Source organism: Bubalus bubalis, chromosome 11 (assembly GCF_019923935.1).
Source record: "Bubalus bubalis isolate 160015118507 breed Murrah chromosome 11, NDDB_SH_1, whole genome shotgun sequence".
NCBI lineage: Eukaryota > Metazoa > Chordata > Mammalia > Artiodactyla > Bovidae > Bubalus > Bubalus bubalis.
This window is the reverse complement of record NC_059167.1, coordinates 25,696,172-25,713,549: the sequence shown is the minus strand read 5'-3', so window position 1 is coordinate 25,713,549 and position 17,378 is coordinate 25,696,172. Positions and strand designations below refer to the sequence as shown.

Genomic DNA, 17,378 nt, shown 5'->3' with positions numbered 1-17,378 from the left:
TTGACTCATTGGAAAAGACTCTGATGCTGGGAGGGATTGGGGGCAGGAGGAGAAGGGGATGACAGAGGATGAGATGGCTGGATGGCGTCACCAACTCGATGGACATGAGTTTGAGTGAACTCTGGGAGTTGGTGATGGACAGGGAGGCCTGGTGTGCTGTGATTCATGGGGTCGCAAAGAGTCGGACACGACTGAACGACTGAACTGACTGACAGTTAAGATAGCCAACTTGTTACCACAAAGAGAGCTAGGGTGAGGACAGAAGCTGATATCCCAAGTGGAGAGAATAGATAGATGAAAAGAGTTTTTTGACTATTTCATGTAACAATTGAATTAGTTAAGTTTAAATCCATTTTTTAATCAAGTAATTGATTTCCTTATTTTAAACAATTATTTCTTTGGCTGTGATGGATCTTCGTTGCTGCGTGGGTTTTTCTTTAGTTGTGGTGAATGGGGGCTACTCTGTAGTTGCAGGGCAGGGGTTCCCATTGCGGTGGCTTCTCTTGTTCTGGCGCATGGGCTCTAGGCTTGTGGGCTTCAGTAGTTGCGGTACATGGATTCAGTAGTGGTGGTGCATGGGTTTAGTTGCTCTTTAGCATGTGGGATCTTCCCAGACCAAGGATTGAATTTGTGTCTCCGGAATTGACAAAGGCAGAATCTTTACCCCTGAACCATCAGGGGAGCCCTGATTTCTTTATTTTTAAAGCCATTTTAAGTTTGATTTTCTCTTACTTCTTTCCTAACATGTCATAATTGATACATGTTGTCAGGGACTGTCCCTGAAAAGAGGGGACATTTAAGTAGAGGTTTGAATTACGAAGAAAAAGCTGAAGGGATTGCAGGTCAGGTAGAAGGTACAGCAAAAGTGAAAATCCCATGATAGGTAAGAACTTTCCATATTCTGGAAACTGACAGAAGGCTGGAATACCTAGTTTCTATTGAGCAGGGAAAAGATAGTAGTATAATATTTATAAATTGCATTACAGTTTCTAAACCATTTTTACTTATATTATTTAATGTGATCTTCATAGTTAAATGAGGATATACTATTATTACCATTTTATATTTTGGTAAACTCCCCATATGTTTATAGCCAGTGATTTATTTGAAATAGTTGCTCTTTCTACTTGATCATGTTGGCATATGAGTATATGTTATGTCCAAAATCCCCTGGAGAAGGTCATGGAAACCCACTCCAGTATTCTTACCTGAAGAATCCCATGGGCAGAGGAACCTGGTAGACTACAGTCCATAGGGTCACAAAGAGTCGAACACGACTGAAGTGACTTAGCACACAGCATACATATGTTATGTATATATTTGATAACCAGATAAAATGGTAAGATACATGTTTTATTTGAATTTGTTAGTGTTACCACTTTTTGGCAGTGTTGATATGTTTAGGGCAGAAGAAACAGATGCCAAGGCCACTTTTCTGGATCCATTTGAATGGTATAAATTAATTGCATCAGTAAACACAACCTGGTGAATTAAGGTGAATGACATGCTCCTGATAGAAACCATATAAATGTGATTATGTATTTGCACTTCATAACTAGGAAGGTTAATTTCTAAGATATTAGCTGGTTTTAGTGAATTAATAGAGTATTTTGTGTTCATGTATTCAGAATGCCTGGCATTTTAAATTCATATGTGCATATACTGTGACCTTACTATCATAAATGTGTATTTTTGTCCCTGGCATGTTTCAACAGGCATAGTTTTGAGATTCATCCATGTTGTTATGTAAATCGGTAGTTCCTGTTTGTTAGTTGCTCTGTCCTGTCCAGCTGTTTGCGACCCCATAGACTGTAGCCTGCCAGGCTCCCCTGTCCATGGAATTCTCCAGGCAAGAATACTGAGTAGCGATTCCTTTCTCTAGGGTATCTTTCCAACCCAGGGATTGAATCCATGTCTCCTGCATTGTGAGCAGATTCTTTACCATCTGAGCTACCAGGGAAGCTAGTTCCTGTCTGCTGCAGAATAATATTCCATTTATATGAACCTGTTACCTGTTGATTAGACACTTAGGTTTTTTCAAAGTTTGATTCATTGATAAAGTGGCTGTGATGTCTTCTATAAATATTTGGTGGAATTCACAAATAAAGCCATGTGGACCTAGAGTTTTGTTTCTGGGAACGAACATTTACTAATATACATTCATTATCTTTAATAGACATAAGGCTTATGCCTATTCAGGTTATCTATTCTTTCTTGAATAGCAGTTGGCATTGACAATTTGTTTAAGAATTTTATCCATTTTGGGTCTCGTTTTATATATATTGACCCAAAGTTGTTCATAATATTTCATTACTATCCTTTTGTAGAATCTGTAATGATGCTTCCCTTTTCATCCCTTATATTGGCAATTTATGTCATCTTTTTTCCTAGATTAGTTCATCTAGAATATTATTAATTTTATTGATCTTTTCAAGGAACTAGTTTTTAGTTTCATCAGTTTTTTTCTTGTATTGTTTATCTGTTTTATATTTTATTGATAGAGTTTACATTGTAAAGCTTTTTTGTTGTTGTTCAGTCATTCAGTCGTGTCTGACTCTTTGCTACTTCATGGACTGCAGCATGCCAGGCCTCCCTGTCCATCACCAACTCCCGGAGTTTACCCAAACTCATGTCCATTGAGTTGGTGATGCCATCCAACCATCTCATCCTCTGTCGCCCCCTTCTCCTCCTGCCCTCAATCTTTCCCAGCATCAAGGTCTTTTCCAGTGAATCAGCTCTTTGCATCAGGTGCCAAAATATTGGAGCTTCAGTTTCAGCCATCTGTCCTCTCAATGAATATTCAGGGTTGATTTACTTTAGGATTAACTGGTTTGATCTTGTAGTCCAAGAGACTCTTAAGAGTCTTCTCCAGCACCACAGTTTGAAAGCATCAGTTCTTGGGCTCTCACCCTTCTTTATGGTCCAAATCTCACATCTGTATGTGACTACTGGAAAAACCATAGCTTTGACTAGACGGACTTTTGTTGGGAAAGAGATGACTCTGCTTTTTAATATGCTGTCTATGTTTGTTATAGTTTTTCTCCAGGGAGCAGATGTCTTAATCTCATGGCTGCAGTCACCATCTGCAGTGATTTTGGAGCCCAGGAAAATAAAGTCTCTTACTGTTTTCTTTTTTTCCCCGTCTACTTGCCATAAAGTGATGGAACCAGATGCCATGATCTTAATTTTTTTTAATGTTGAGTTTTAATCCAGTTTTTTCACTCTCCTCTTTCACTTTCATCGAGAGACTCTTTAGTTCCTCTTCACTTCCTGCTGTAAGGGTGGTGTCATCTGCATATCTTAGGTTACTGATATTTCTCCAGGCAATCTTGATTCCAGCTGTGCTTCATCCAGTCCGACCTTTCCCATGGTGTACCCTGCATATAAGTTAAATAAGCAGGGTGAAGCTTTTACCTATTTCACCAGACTTTCAAATGCCTGCCTACTTCTTGAAGTATAATGTAGACTTTAAAACTATATTGTTTTTTCTGCTTGTCATACATACATCTTATGACTTTGTTGTAAACCCTATAATATTTGTCGTTTTAGTTTTAAAGAATCAAATTTATTTTACTTTTGAATCAAATTTATTTTAAAAGAGATTAAAAATGAGAAAAAATTTCATTTATACTTATTCATACATTTATTCATTGTTTACATTCAAATTTCCATCCACAATCATTTTTTTTCAGTCTGAAAAGCACCCTTTTAAGTATGTCTTGTAGTGTGTATCTGTTGGTAACAAGTTCTTTCAGCTTTTGTTTCCAGAAAATGTATTTATTTTGCTTTTATCTTTTAAAATCTTTTTATTTTAGAATTACAGAAAATTTTCAAAGAAAGAGTTTTGATACACTTTTTGTCAAGGTTAGCCTGTTGTTAACATCTTACATAGTCATAGTGCATTTGTGAAAAATGATGAGTTAACAAGGTGCAACATTATTTGCTAGACTACACACTGTATTTGAATTTTACCAGTTTCTCCACGGTGTCCCTTTTCTCTTCCAAGATCTAATCCTCGATGCCGTGTCTCCTTAGACTTCTCTAATCTGTGACAGTTTGTTAGTTGCTTCATTTTTTTTTTTTATGACCTTGATAATTTTGAAGAGTATATTAGGGTCAGGTATTAATATTTGGTTGGATGTCTCTTGGTTTGGGTTTTTTTGGTATTTTTCCCATTTTTAGACTGAAATTTGGGCTTGGGGGTTGAATACCACAGAGATAATGTGCCATTCTTCTGTACCAATTAGAGTTGTTTCATCACTGTAAAAAATTTCCCTGAAACCCCTTGGTAATCAGCCCTTACTTAAACCTTCTGTCCTTGGCAACAGCTGATCTATTTTTCATTCTGTAGTTTTCTTTTTTCCATAATATCAGATAAATGAATCACACAATATGTGTCTTTTGGTTCTTCACCTAGCAAAATGTCTTTTTAAGATTCACGCATTTTGTTGAGTGGGCCAGTAGTTTGTTCCTTTTTATTGCTGAGTAGTAGCCCTTTGTTTTTGATAGATTATCATTTGTTTTGATAAATAAATGCTCTCATTCACTTATTGAAGGCCATGGCGATTTTCTCTCCAATTTTTGTCTATTTATATATGAAGCTGCTATAAACATTTGTGTAGCAGTTTTTGTGGGAATATGAGGTTTCATTTTTCTTGAGGTGATGCCTAGATAGGAGTGAGAATCCTGGGTAAGTCTATTTTTAACTTTGAAACCTTAAACTTATTAAAGCAAACATTGGAGAAAATATTTTTGCCTTGGATTTGGCATTGAAGTTTTAGATATAATAGCTAAACTACAGTCTATTAAAAATTATATTCAATCAAAAGATTAAATTTTTGCTGCATGCAGGACACTGTTAAAATGTAAAGACAAGTTACAGACTGGTGGAAAACAATTGAAAAGTTACATGTCTGATTATAGACATGTATCAAGAATATATAAAGAACTCTTAAATCTCAAATGTAAATGATCTAATATATAAATGGACAAAACATCTCAATGGACATTTCGCCAAAGAAGCTATATGGATGGAAAATAGGCAGAGGAATAGTTGATCACATGCTTAGAGAAATTGAATGCAAATGAAATCTGCATTGAGGCACCACTACACATCTATCAGAATTGCTTTAAAAAATTGAAAATACCAAATGCTGGAGAAATTGCAGAGTACAGGAACACTTATTTTTTGCTGGTAACAATTTAGGATGTAAATTAAGGATGAAGAAGTTGCTTTGGAATACAATTTGGCATTTTCTTATAAATGCATATTTTTCATATGACCCAGCAATCTCAATCCTAGATATTTACCCAAGTTAAATGAAAGATTACAAAAACTTGCTCTTGTGTTTGAAGGTATTGTCAGTGGATAGCAAAGGGTAATTTTGCCATTTCTTTTTATTTCAGCACTTTTTTTTGTTCTGTTGCCCACTAGCTTGTATTTTTTTCTGATAAGAAGCCCCCTGAAATTCTCTTTGTAGCACCTGTGTATTTTCCCCGTGTGACTAATCTTCTTCTCCAAATTATGGTTTTATTTGTATTTTAAAATACATTGGAAATTCTGCCTATGCCCATGACTAAGCTATTTTTCAATATGTTACTTCAAGTTTGATGATAGGTTTTGTTTTGAGAAGTCCTTTTTCGAACTGAATGCCAAAATGGGGGGAATGCCTGTACATTTCCATCTGGCCCCAAAGCGATTAATGTAAATTGTTTTCTTGCTAATGATGATGAGTGACTTTAAAGTTTTGGCACCTGACCAGATTTTAGTTCACAATGATAGTTACTTTAAGGTGACATGACTGTGCTGAAAGCTGTTAAACACTGTAGTATCTGAAGTGCTGTTAACAGTGGCTGCTTGAAAAAGTTACTTTTTTTTTAAAGTCAAACTTTCCAATTTTTTTCTTTCTGTATAATTTTCTCTTTGAGTAATTTTTTTAAAAAGTGACATATAACATTGTATTAGTTTTAGGTATACAGCATAATGATTTGATACATGTATATTGTGAAATGATTACTGTATGAAATCTGGTTAACATCTGTCACCATATAGAGTTACAATATTTTTCTTGTGATGAAGATATTTTCTGTCTTCAAATTCACTTAACTTTTCCTCTGCAGTGTCTAATATGCTCTTAATCATTACCAGATAATTTTTTAAATTTCTAGATTTTTAAAAAATTATAGATGTTGCCTTTTTGTTAGTTCTTGTTTATTTCATCAATGTATTCATTTTCTAAAATTTAAATCCTAGCATATAGTTTTAGTAATCGTTTTAGGGTCCTTATCTGCTGTTACCATCACTTTGTCTTCTGGGTCTGTTTTAAATTGACTGATTTTCTTCTTGGTTGTGGGCTACATTTTCCTACTGGTTGCCTCATAGAAAAAATATACATTTCTGGAAAAGTAATTCATAATTTCTTCAACCATGTTTCTATTGATGAGCAGTTATGTTATTTCTAGTTTAAAATTGTTGCATACAGTGTTTTAATGAATACCCTTCTGCTATGTTTTGTTCACATGTTAAAATTCATCTTAGTATAAATTTCTGCTAGCGGAGTTTCTCATCAAAGGACATGTTTATGCAAATATTTGACATATTATGCCATATTGCCCTTTGCATAGGGTATACATATTTTATATTAAATAAATACTGAATTAGGGTATACATATTTTATATTAAATACTGAATTTAAGTTAAATGCATTATTTTTAAGTTTAGAAGAAAATCCTGTAACGAACATGGTTCATGGCAGAACATGCCAGGCTCCTAGAGATTTGGTTCTGTAGCACGTTGTCACAGATTCATCTTTTGCCCTTAACCTTAGTAAAGCCACTTGAATGTAACTCTTGGAAACTTTCACATAATCAGATACTAAAAGAAGTAGCTATTGTGGTCATTTTCTTATATTTTGAATATGCGTGTGTGCTAAGTTGCTTCGTCGGTGTCCAACTCTTTGCAACCCTGTGGACTATAGCCTGCCAGACTCCTCTGTCGATGGGATTCTCCAGACAAGAATACTGGAGTGGATTGCTATTTCCTTCTCCAGATACGCTGAGTATAAGAAAAGTTAATTTGATAGCGTTGTGATAGTACTACATTTTGTTGTTGTCCCTTCTAATGGAATGGTTACACTATTTTTAAGAAATTAATTAGGTGATATTGTTTATATTCAGTTTTTTTAAATTTTTAAATTTTATTTTATTTAACTTTACAATATTGTATTGGTTTTGCCATATATCAAAATGAATCTGCTACAGGTATACATGTGTTCCCCATCCTGAACCCTCCTCCCTCCTCCCTCCCCATACCATCCCTCTGGGTCGTCCCAGTGCACCAGCCCCAAGCATCCAGTATCCTGCATCGAACCTGGACTGGTGACTCATTTCATATATGATATTATACATATTTCAGTGCCATTCTCCCAAATCATCCCATCCTCTCCCTCTCCCACAGAGTCCAAAAGACTGTTCTTTTTTACTGAATTAATCAGAATAATAATTGCTACAAGAAGAGGCTTTTTGGGGGGCTTGTTTTAGTGACAATACTGCCCTTGCAATTCGAATCCATTAGAATATTAGCCTCGAGGGTAGAAATTTTTTGTCTTTATTGTTATTGCAGAAACTTAAAATTCCTAAGGTAGTGAATTACTGCTGTCTTATTTTTGGTTTGGTGCTTGAAGTGCTGGTGTGTTTGCTCTTTTTTCTAGTCACCGCCGTAGCCTTTAACAGCTTTTTGAATACCTGCATCACAGGTGATCTCTCTCTATGTTCTTTGTAATTTTTGGTTAGTTGCTGGACAGTGTGAACTTTATATCATTTAGTGTCTGTATTTTATTGTATTTCTTTAAAGAACATTGAGTTTTATTTTGATAGGTATTTATTTCCTTTTGGATCACTTTGAGCTTGCTTTTACAGCTTGTTTTTAAGTTTTATTGTGCATCTTGTTAGCATAGCCTTTATTCTGTGGCTGCAGTCATTAGACTTGTCTCATGAACAGATCTGGGCTATAGCCCTTGAGCTAAGAATGGACTTTACATTTTTAAACAGTTGTAAAGAAACGAGAATAAAAGCTAAGAATATGTGGTAGAGACTTGTATGTGTCCCACATAGTCTGAGATATTTACTGTCTTGCCCTTTACAGAAAACATTTTCTGATCTTTGCTCTAAGACTTGCTTAACCCTAACTTATAAGATGTTTTATTTCTTGGCTTTCTACGGAATACCCCAGGTTTTCTGTGATATTTTCATTCTGTTTGATTGGAACTCATATGTCTCCCCTATGTAAAATCTCTGAAAGATGTACAGCTTTCAGCTACATTTAATTTTTCTTTCCCTGGTATTCTTTGCAAGTCTCATGAGGTCTTACTATGCGTGCAGAATTTAGTATCTAGCCGGAGACCGCTGCACATTTCTGGAGCCTTTTCTCTGGGTAGCTGTTTTCATTTTGGTACACTGGCTCACAGATTCCAGCCACCTTACATTCCCTTAACTTTTTAAAATTTTATTTATTTTAAAATAAGATAATGTTTTAATACAATATGTTTTTTAACCAAAGTTAAGTTTTAAAAAAATGAGTTGACCATGTATTTCTGGGTTTATTTCTGGACTCTCTGTTCTATCCCATCGGTGTCTGTTTTTATGCTGGTATCATACTGTGTTTTTTTTTTTAACTTTCTATTTTATGTATGGCTGAGTCACTCTGTTGTGCACCTGAAACTGTTAAAACATTGTTAATTGGCTATAGGCTCTAAACTTATTTTGTCTCTTATCCTTTCACCTCAAAAATATAGCTGTGCTTTGCTTGAGTTATCCATTTCTGTCCTAGTGTTCAATAACATTTAGTTAGAAACCTGCAGTGAACATAGGACTTTACATTTGGTTGTTGACCTTCTCTCAGGCATTACAGTCTTGTCTGACCTTTGCCCAATGTCTGATAAACTGTTTTCCTAAGTTTTTTTCTTTTTCTTTTAGTTTTCTAGTTGTTTATATGTGGGGACAAATCTAGTATCAATTACTCTTTCATGGTGAGAACTGGAAGTTTGTTTCAGTTCAGTTCAGTTGCTCAGTCGTGTCCAACTCTGAGACCCCATGGACCGCAGCACGCCAGGCTTCCGTGTCCATCACCAACCCCCAGAGCTTACTCAAACTCATGTCCATTGAGTTGGTGTTGCCATCCAACCATCTCATCCTCTGTCATCCCCATCTCCTCTCGCCTTCAATCTTTCCCAGCATCAGGGTCTTTTTCCAATGAGTCAGTTCCTCACATCAGGTGCCGAAAGTATTGGAGTTTCAGCTTTAGTATCAGTTCTTTCAATGAAAATTCAGGACTGATTTCCTATAGGATGGACTCGTTGGATCTCCTTACTGTCCAAGGGACTCTCAAGAGTCTTTTTCAACACCACAGTTCAAAAGCATCAATTCTTCGGTGCTCTGCTTTCTTTGTAGTCCAACTCTCACATCAATACTTGACTACTGGAAAAACCATAGCCTTGACTAGATGGGCCTTTATTGGCATAGTAATGTCTCTGCTTTTTAGTATGCTGTCTAGGTTGGTCATAACTTTTCTTCCAAGGAGCAAGCGTCTTTTAAGAAGTCTGTTTAGTAAACATTGATAGAAATGCTTTTAGACTTTTGAGATATTATAAACTAATAATTATTCTTTGTTAAATATCTTATTTGTTGTAAATTGAATTTAATTTTTATAGCATTTGTAAGAGGTATTAGCAGGATATAAGGAAACTGTGATTAATATTCAGTTCTGTCCTGCATCTTGGATGCCTACCCTGTGTCTCAGACTTTGTACGTCTTGCTGGGGACAGAAAAAGTAACATGTGATTTGAAGGCCAGGTACTCAGTCTGGTAGGGAGAGTAGACCTATGTATTATCTATTGCTGCATGACAGATTACCCTAAGGCTAAGTGGTTTAGAAAACTTAATCTCTTGGCCAGGAATCCGGCCATGGCTTTAGCTCGATCTTCTGGCTCAGGATCTTTCAAAAACCTGAAATTAAAATGTCAGTCAAGCTGCAGTGGTATCAAGGCTTGACTGGTGGAGAATCCATTTCCAAGTTCACTGACATGATTGTTGGCAGAAATCAGTTCCTTTCCACATGGGCCTCTTGACAGGGCAGCTCACAGTGTGGTAGCTTATATCTCTTGTAACCTTATCTCAGAAGTGAAATTCTGTTGTTTTCACTGTATTCCATTTAAGGAGTAAGTCCTTAGGTCCTGCCCACACTCAGAAGGAGGAGATTACACAAAGATACGGATATAGGACACAAGGATCATTAATAGCCATTTTAGAAATTGCCTTAATAATCCATGGTATATAAATTGCATAAAGTATTATAATTGTGTCTATAAAATAATGTTTTATTTTATAAAGGAATAAAGTTTCAGAAGGAAGCCTGACACATTTTGATCCATTTACTATTTTGCAGATGAAGAGTAGTATGTCAGTCTCAAACAGAAATGAATTCATAAATACTTGACAAAAAAACAACCCACTCAAATAAGAAATCTCAGCAAATGTTGTTTATAAATTTTAGTCAGAAATTAGCTCATGTTGTTAATGTTGAAATATTTTTGCTAATAAATTTGAAATGTTTTCACTAATTCATTCACAAATTAACTGTCTTTCATATCAAAGGCTGTACATACTTCCTTCAGCTACCCCATTGTCTTTGCAAAGTGAATCTTCTAGATGAGGAAAATTAAGACATAGAGAATTATTTTTAATGGCTGAAAGGTAACCATAAGATTGCTGATCTTATTGGCTTTTTAGACCAGTTTATTTTAATACTTAAGGGGTGTCTTGTAAAATATATGTTAATAATAATAAACTCTAAAGTTGTTGAATGATTTTATTTTCCTTATAATGGCACTGTCCTCTGCATTCTCCATTCGTATTTGCTTTCTGGGGCATAAAATGCAATTGAGGTTGATGTGCTCAGATTTTGTATCATAGAGGCACATGCCATTATGACATCTTCACTCACTCATTCATTTATTTATTAAAAAATATTTAATTAAGTTTTAAATACTGTTCTAAGTACTTTGGATATGTCAGTGAACATGGATAAAAATCATTAACTTAACATTTTGGTTGCTATGGTTCAAAAATAAACAATAAACATGATAGGTAAGTAAGCATACATTCATTATAGATAAGAAAAAAATCATATATGTGCTCTTTAAAACCATACTAAGGAAAATTACCTAGAAAGCTACTTGGTTTTCAGCTTATTTTTGTTGATCACTTTTTAAAATATTGATTAAGACAACAAACTTTGGGGAAATATTTTCTCTAAAGACAGAATTAAAATCATGCTTTTAATTAAGAAATGACCATGTTTTGCTCCTACAATAATTTCTTGCTTTTCATATGCAATATCAATATTACTCTAAAGTGCAGTAATTTAATGGGTTTCCGAGGTGGCTCAGCAGTAAAGACTCTGCCTGCCGATGCAGGAGTTGCTGCAGACGCAGATTCCATCCTTGGGTCAGAAATATTCCCTGGAGGAGGAAATGGCAAACCACTCCAGTATTCTTGCCTGGAAAATTCCATGGACAGAGGAGCCTGGCGGGCTACAGTCCATGGGGTCACGAAGAGTCAGACACGACTGAGCAACTGAGCACAATTTCTCCTCTCCCACGTAGTAATTTAATATCTTAAATATATTTGATGGTTTATAAAATCCCAAAGCACTTGGTATGACAAAATGTATGTTTCTGTAAACTTGTTACTGTTCAAATTATTTTATACTTTTGCTGGCTTTGAATATTTATGATAATTGTTATAATTTTAAGTAAAATGTTACAGCATATCTTTTATTATTTGTTATTGAGGTGGTCTTATTTAGAAAACTCTATACTTTTGTTTATCACATTTGTCTTTCTAGGTTAGCTTTTTCTATGAAGGGGAGGATTTAACTTTCAATGTCTTATTGGAAAAGGTCAGTTTTCATTCCAATCCCAAAGAAAGGCAATGCCAAAGAATGTTCAAACTACTGCACAATTGCACTCATCTCACACGCTAGTAAAGTAATGCTTTCAAAATTCTCCAAGCCAGGCTTGAGCAATATGTGAACCGTGAACTTCCAGATGTTCAAGCTGGTTTTAGAAAAGGCAGAGGAACCAGAGATCAAATTGCCAACATCCGCTGGATCATGGAAAAAGCAAGAGAGTTCCAGAAAAACATCTATTTCTGCTTTATTGACCATGCCAAAGCCTTTGACTGTGTGGATCACAATAAACTGTGGAAAATTCTGAAAGAGATGGGAATACCAGACCACCTGACCTGCCTCTTGAGAAATCTGTTTGCAGGTCAGGAAGCAACAGTTAGAACTGGACATGGAACAACAGACTGGTTCCAAATAGGAGAAGGAGTACATCAAGGCTGTATGTATATTGTCACCCTGCTTATTTAACTTATATGCAGAGTACATCATGAGAAACGCTGGACTGGAAGAAACACAAGCTGGAATCAAGATTGCCGGGAGAAATATCAATAACCTCCCCAGATATGCAGATGACACCACCCTTATGGCAGAAAGTGAAGAGGAACTCAAAAGCCTCTTGATGAAAGTGAAAGTGGAGAGTGAAAAAGTTGGCTTAAAGCTCAACATTCAGAAAACGAAGACCATGGCATCCGGTCCTATAACTTCATGGGAAATAGATAGGGAAACAGTGGAAACAGTGTCAGACTTTATTTTTCTGGGCTCTAAAATCACTGCAGATGGTGACTGCAGCCATGAAATTAAAAGACGCTTCCTCCTTGGAAGGAAAGTTATGACCAACCTAGATAGCATATTGAAAAGCAGAGACATTACTTTGCCAGCAGAGGTCCGTCTAGTCAAGGCTATGGTTTTTCCAGGGGTCATGTATGGATGTGAGAGTTGGACTGTGAAGAAAGCTGAGCGCCGAAGAATTGATGCTTTTGAACTATGGTATTGGAGAAGACTCCTGAGAGTGCCTTGGACTGCAAGGAGATCCAACCAGTCCATTCTAAAGATCAGTCCTGGGTGTTCTTTGGAAGGGATGATGCTAAAGCTGAAACTCTTTGGCCACCTCATGCGAAGAGTTGACTCATTGGGAAAGACTCTGATGCTGGGAGGGATTGGGGGCAGGAGGAGAAGGGGATGACAGAGGATGAGATGGCTGGATGCATCACTGACTCGATGGACATGAGTTTGAGTGAACTCCGGGAGTTGGTGATGGACAGGGAGGCCTGGCGTGCTGCAATTCATGGGGTCGCAAAGAGTCGGACACGACTGAATGACTGAACTGAACTGAATGTCTTATTGGTTTAGCTTAGTATTGAGTAGAATGTATTATAGGTTCAACATATGGTAAGACAACATTTTACAGTGGTGCATGTATTGTCAGACAGTATTATTAACACAAACGTTAATACTTCTTTTGTCAACTTACTGAATTAAATACATCCCTTAGGTCATTAGGGTGGATTTTTTTTTATTGAGATTTGGGGTTCAAAAGGACAAAAATAGTAGTCATGTTCTTTAATTGTTGAAACTGTTTCTTCAACCTTTCTGTCTAGTCTTTCATAACTATTTAATTAATGGTTAAGCACCCATCACATTGTTTTATACATAGAAACTATTTCTTTTCTCTCTTCTCTTTTACAAGGACCTCTGTGCCTGGAAATAAGACTTCTCTTACATAGCTCTGAAATTATCAAATGGTATTAAAGTTATATATTTGCCTACAGATTTTTTCCTTGGGGAGACAATTGTTTTGTTTTCAAAAAATTCAAAGCTTAATGATGTAGAAGTGACAAATGAAACCAATAACCTAGCCTGAGAAAGCATATCCATTTTGTAGTGTAAGATGCACAGTAACTAAAATTTAACTGGTATTAGACTTCTGTTGCAATTGTTGATATTGTAAAATAAATTTGAGGAAGGAATAATCTACCATAATCCATATGAATCTTTGCTTATGATGTTTGGAGTGGTTGCCAGCTATATAATGGCTGTGATAACCTTTACTTGGCTAATTGCATGTCACCTGCAGAGTGAAATGGCGTGATGACAGCTGAGCAGTGAGAAGGGGGTGGAGTTGAAATTTTGTAGATATGAATTCACTCATACAGGGAACATGTTTCAGTTTGAGATAATGTAAATATTAGCCCAGAATATGTGGTCGAGTACATTTTGTTTGGTTTTGAGTGGATTTTCAAAGATACAGTCTTTAAAGCTCAGTATATGTGCTATATTGCACAGTGATGTTAGAAGGAAAAGTAATAATGGCGTTTGGAGGACTTTCAATCTTAGAGCTAATTAATTTATGTTGTGGAGCCTTGATTTAATATGGAGATGTAAAAGCTTTTCCTTTTTTCTTGTTACATTATTTGCCAGCCTGCTGCTGCTGCTGCTGCTAAGTCTATTGGCTACTTAAAACCAATATGTTTCTTTTAACTCCACGAATCTCAGCTTACGCTATTTTACACATCCTAAATAATTTAAATAATTTCTTTCTCTTTCCACAGCATGTAGAGTCCATGAAGCACAGGAAAATAAAACTTCCTACTCATACCACCAGGAGGATCTCTTGAAAAGAGTCACCATAGGACTACAGGAGAGAGTAATTTGTCTGAAGCACCATGTGTTGAAACAACGGAAGGCTGGAACCTTTGCACTGGTTAGAAACAGAGTGATGATGTTTTTAATTCTTTGAGCCCCAGGACCCCAGGAGAGTGAGTTGAAACTCTGAAAATGCGGCCATGGACTGGTTCCTGGCGTTGGATCATGCTCATTCTTTTTGCCTGGGGGACCTTGCTATTTTATATAGGTGGTCACTTGGTACGAGATAATGACCACCCTGATCACTCTAGTCGAGAACTGTCCAAGATTTTGGCAAAGCTTGAACGCTTAAAACAGCAAAATGAAGACTTGAGGCGAATGGCTGAATCTCTCCGGTAGGTTCAAAGAAACTGGGAAGAATGGTGAAATATTGTACTTTGTTTTTAGGTGCAGGGCTTCAGTCAGCTATTAAAAAAAATTCTTAATGATTTCTATAAACTATTTTTGCAAAAATGTAAATATCTTAGTAAGGTACTTTTTGTACTACTTCTCTATGTAGTTAACATAGAGAATTACTCTAGCAGGTCTTGTTTTATATACGAATTTTAGTATAGAAAAACTGTGCTATTCAATTTATGTACTTATATTTTGTTTCAAATTATCTTCAGAATTTTGATAATTTTAATAAATTAAGCTTTGTATGATTTGAATTAGTCCATATTAAAATGTTCATCATGGACTATAATAAACACATTATAATAATTGAGAGACTAAGTTAGTCTAACTATAACTTATGAAATGAAAAAAATTCATTCTTAAAACAATTGTATCTGGAATCTAGAGATTTATTATAATTTCTACTTCTAGTCTATTAAAAAATGTGACAAATATCTGTTAGAAGTCATCAACTTTTGGGAAAAACAAAGTTCTGTATTTTGGGGGGCAAGTGAACGTAGTGTTAAATAGATAATCTCTATATTTGTTTTCAAAGTTATTGAATTTAGAAGTTCTTTAGTATCTTCTCATTCCTCATACTTAAATTTGAAAGTGATTATATATTTAGTGCTTGTTGTCTCTCAAGACAGCAGTCAAAGATTTGAGAAGATGAAAAAGTGAGACTCATCTACAGGTGGTAATTGACTCTAAGGGAAGTAGTGTAGAGAAAAAGAATACAAAGTCATTTCTTTTTTGAGAAACAAATAAACTGAGGGGTTGAAAGTGGAAGCATTCTGTTGTGCATAGAGCCTTCAGAGTAATTGGAGAAGGAGAACTGGAGAGAGTGGTGCTGTGGAGGCTGAGGAGCCTTCTACATTTCTACAGCCTTCTACATTTCTACATCCTATGAAGAAATGTAGGTGGCAGCAGCATCCACCCTTGGTGCTTCCCTGCCCTCACTGCCCTTCACTCTTTATTTAGAACTCAGTTCTTTCCTTTTGTTTAGTTCCATAACTTTTCTTCACCCTGATATTATTTTTGATCTCTTTATGTTCTTTGGAAAGCTGGGATATGTGTTAAATGAGTTTTACAACAATGAGTGAAACATCATCCCTATCATTTGTAGGAGTAGTACCAATCAGCAAAGTACAAAGTAATCAGGAATCAGGAAGTGGACAGATAACTTTTTGAAATTTGTGTATCATTTTATTTCCATGTTGAGAAGACCCAGGGAGGTTCATGGAAAGGATGGTCTTTTCAGTAGAGTCTTACTCATTTGTTATGGGAACCAAAGATTGACAATTAGAAGATAGTAATAATAGCTGACATTTGTTGAGAGTTTATTTTGTGCCAAGTACTGTGCTAAAGACTTTATATGGATTATCTCATTGAATTCCACAACTTTTTGATGGGATGCTGGTTCTGATTTTATAACCATTTTACAGATAAGGAATCAACAGAATATTAAGTGATTTAATTTTTCCCAAGATCACAGTTTTCACAAATGATGGCACTTACTTTGAATATTGGCAGTTTGAGTGGACAGCCAGGGAACTGGCGAATTGTTTTGCCTCTCTAAATAGAGGGGCTTCCCTTGTGGCTAAGCTGGTAAAGAATCCGCCTGCAATGCGGGAAACCTGGGTTCAATCCCTGGGTTGGGAAGATACCCTGGAGAATGGAACAGCTACCCATTCCAGTATTCTGGCCTGGAGAATTCCATGGACTAACTGAGTGACTTTCACTCTCACTCTTGAGTAGAAACCAGTGAGAAATAAATGATTCAGAAATCTCAACTAAACATCTCATGTAGCAAATCAGCAAGAGTAGTTAATTTTGCAGAATCCTTGTAGTAAGATCTTATTCTACATTATAGAAATTTTGCTCCTTGAAAAAAGAGTTGCCTCTTAATTTAGACTTATAAAAAATTGCTAATTTTCCCCCTAATTTCAACTTAAGTACTTATATTTCAGTTGGCTTATTTCTAACTGCCAGGCATTAGGTTGGCCAAAAAGTTCGTTCAGGATTTTTTTAAGATGTCATGGAAACATCCTGAATGAACTTTTTGGCCAACCTAATATTTGTTTCTATTGCATGAAGGAAAACTTGCTTTAATATGAGTTATTCCTTCTGCAAAATAATCTTTGAGTTTCTTAAGTCACTTTCTTTGTAGTCTTTCATGTGTCTGAAGAATTAAGTTCTCAGCTTCTCAAATGTAGAGACAACTTCTAAGAGTGTAGACATTTAATATGTCATGTTATAGCATATATACAATCTGAAAGCACAGATGGAGCAAAGGAGCCTGTATATATACACACACACAAAAATAATTTTAAGAAAATATGTAATTAAATGTAATTAGGGAAGAAAACTTCCTCAGGCCTTTCCATCAACTTTATTG

General features: G+C 35.8%; 1 protein-coding gene across 7 annotated transcripts in view; it reads left to right on the top strand.

Annotated features, from left to right (window-relative positions):
• Positions 1-17,378, top strand: part of FUT8 (fucosyltransferase 8) — a 330,583-nt gene that overhangs the window by 137,674 nt on the left and 175,531 nt on the right. For all 7 annotated transcript variants that reach the window (XM_006072122.4, XM_006072125.4, XM_044924842.2 and 4 more), the window contains one exon: positions 14,512-14,940. In XM_006072122.4, the coding sequence (XP_006072184.2) occupies positions 14,738-14,940 (203 nt within the window). In that variant the 5' untranslated portion in view covers positions 14,512-14,737. The remainder of the gene's footprint in view (positions 1-14,511; positions 14,941-17,378) is intronic.